At 36.2% G+C, this 3,039-nt stretch overlaps 1 protein-coding gene across 1 annotated transcript; it reads right to left on the bottom strand.

Moving 5' to 3' along the window:
* Positions 1-679: 679 nt before the first annotated feature.
* LOC21384025 (UDP-sugar pyrophosphorylase 1) lies at positions 680-2,981 on the bottom strand (the record flags this gene model as incomplete). Its single annotated transcript, XM_010114922.2, has 7 exons — positions 680-1,127; positions 1,284-1,523; positions 1,864-1,944; positions 2,182-2,241; positions 2,357-2,462; positions 2,583-2,659; positions 2,857-2,981. Coding segments are annotated over 7 exons (857 nt in total), but the record flags the coding sequence as incomplete, so codon positions are not given.
* Positions 2,982-3,039: the final 58 nt, after the last annotated feature.

The raw sequence follows: 3,039 nt of genomic DNA, 5'->3' as shown, positions 1-3,039 counted from the left end.
TTTTTTTGGTCTCTCGAGTCACTTTCTGTTGCAAATCTTAATGAGATATGTCGGCGCATTCGTACAGTGGGCGTCAACGTTACTTTAACACGGTGTCGTGTGTATACATAATATGTGAACGAGAAAAACTGACCGAGAAACCATCATTCACGAATCACGACGTAATGGCCGGTGCTGTGGACGAGGATCGAGTAACACGTGGCAAGTATTGGAAGATATTTTTGTTCAGACGCAGCATCGATGAGAACTTTCTAGATCTCCGTACCATTTTCTTGTTCAGTAACAGTACTATCTATGGAACTTTCTAGATGTCCATGTCGTACAATATGATATAGAATTAATCCTAAAAATAGTCTGAATTTTTACGCTAAATTTCACTCAACGGATCTATCTTGGTTTAATAAGAGTTGGTTCTTTCATTGGTTCACCGTTAAAAGTCTGACAAAAAGACAACTCTTGACCAATTGAAACAATTTAGCAAAAACGTTAGAACTAGATACCAGTATCGACTGATTTTTCTGTTTTATTCAAGACATATAACAGAAATTTTGTGCTCAATGAAGACTAGGAAGTATAAATTCAGGTTGAAAAACATTCCAGAAAGACGCTGTCTGTAAATGAGATTTATTGAAAGATAAAAAATTCATAAATAAAATGAGAAATAAAATGCAAGTACAGAAACGATGAAAATGAGAGATTTATTGATAGACAAAATTCATACACGAAGCATATTGTGCAGCATTAGTTTGCTCTCTGTTTCACAGAAATAAAATATAGAAAAAGGAAAAAGCCAGATAAATTCATCCAACAACACCACATGTGTACATTCTAAATACATTATTTTTCCCAGGAGCCAATTTAGCTCTAAAAGAAAAATCTACGAAGTGAAAAAGGAAGCAAAAAAGAACTTTATCAGGCTTGAGAGAAAAGAATTAAGTAACTCGGCAAGTTATTCAACTTCAAGGTTTCAAGCAGAACTTTCCAGGCTCGCTGTAATTCTTTTCTAGCTGCTCAATTTTGTTGATTTTGAATCCTCTTATCCTTATTTCCTCACGTATTGAAGTATCTTTATAATCAACTTTTTCAAGAACCCAACCCTTGTTCTGAACTGAACCTTCCACTTTTACCTGTTTAAGATAACATCATTGTCAAATACAAACAATTATTGACCTCAAAAAATAGTCATTTACCAAAAACTATGTTAAGTCTAACTTCATGACTAACGAAAACGTCACTCTTTGTAATGTCATTGGTATTTGCTGTAAGATTATCTATATACGTACCTCAGCATTGTCAATAGCATCAATTATGAGAGCCCCATCCAAGGATAAATCTTCAAGAAAAATATTGCGGCCCTTGATAGCCAGAGTAGACTTTTGCGAAATTGAGCAACTTTCGCCAACTTTTCTTTTGACGTCAGAATATGTGAGAGCCCATTTTGGCTTCCATGTGAGAAGAGGCCATACTTCCACTTCCTGTCCATTGAATACGTCTTGTAGCGGATCAGCTACTTGGACACCAGCCTGGGAGATGTGAAAACAGGGAAGAAAAAGAACACTTCAGTAGCATAACTTCAATTCCAATAATAAGAATTTTAACACCTACGTGCCATCTTATGTAGAAAAAGTTTCTGACCAAGAATTCGAGTTTAGGAATTAAACTCGGTTAAAAAGATTAATGGTGGAAGGTAAGAGTCTGACACAAGGAATCGATCGAAAGCCTTTGTAGTATTTATCTTTAATCAATACCAATATGTAAATTACAGCCCAGATTAAAATTTTTCGTACAGAAGCTGAAATAAGAATATTATAAATTGGAGGACTTGCAATTATGTTTAACCAAATTATATAAATGATAGCCTACCTTTCTTAGAATGAGGCTGTTTGCACGGTAGATGGCCATTTCTCCAGAAGTTGCACTGTGATACGGATTTCCCTTTGGCACCTTCAATTTCAAGAAATGATTAGAATTAAGATCGGATTTCGTAATTGAAATCCCCAAAGAGATGAAGATGATCAGAAAAAAGAAAAAGATTAAAATACAACAACTACTAGATATGCCTAAGTTTCTGAAAATGGCTTTGTCTAATGTTGTGGATCTCTAATTTTGAGCAGAGCTTCCTGTCAAACAGCGTAGCAAGAACCAATGGAAACAACTTAAAGGTTATTATGGTATTCATACCTTAGCTGCATCCTCAGGGTTATTCTTCACGGGTGCATAAGCAAGCCATGCATCCATTACCTACATCCATTCACATAACATAAAGATCAATGTCACCAACTAGAAGACAAGACCATAATGCTGAATAACTTGAGCCAGCTGGAACTCTATGCTTACTCAGAAAAAGAAAACTTACCGTAAATCCAACCCTAGCTGTTGGGGGCAGAGTTTTCGGATAATCTTGCATCATGCACTCTAGCCGGGTTGAAGACTTGAATGAAGTTTTGCTAGCATCTTTATATCTACAGGAAGATTGGATGAGACACGGGGAATATTACACGACAAAGATAGAAAAATTAGAAGACGACAATTCTTGTAGAACATCTATAACTAAAGGAATAAGCAACAGGTGCATAACTTACTTTGGGTTTACAAACTCTTGTATACCACCTTTGGTTTTTGAGAGCTCCTCAATATAAGGACCGAGTTCCAATATCAACTGCAGAACAAGTCAAAAATTTACAAATCAATCCCAGCTTTTCAAGCATAGAACTACAAATTGTGAAATGTAGGCAGCACTGGTGTGCCAGTATTGATGTATGTTATTGCAGTCCTGGAAATTCCATCAAGAAATGGGATGCTGGCAATCCTTTCATGTTAGTATGAACAAATAATATCCACGAACACAAAAATTACTTGGTTTATATTTCCCGGGAAAGGAGAATAGCCAGCCTCACAATTCACATCTCCATCAGGATGTTCAGTGGCTCTTAGAAGGGGATCAAGCTGGTTGTATTCCACATTTATCACCATTGATCTCCCTGAAATAGGTCAAATTGTAAATACAGATATCAGAGAGAGAGAGAGAGAGAGAGAGAG

This window comes from Morus notabilis, unplaced genomic scaffold, assembly GCF_000414095.1.
Source record: "Morus notabilis unplaced genomic scaffold, ASM41409v2 C11477159, whole genome shotgun sequence".
NCBI classification, from domain to species: domain Eukaryota; kingdom Viridiplantae; phylum Streptophyta; class Magnoliopsida; order Rosales; family Moraceae; genus Morus; species Morus notabilis.
The sequence above is the reverse complement of the archived record's forward strand: the minus strand, read 5'-3'. Positions and strand labels throughout refer to the sequence as shown.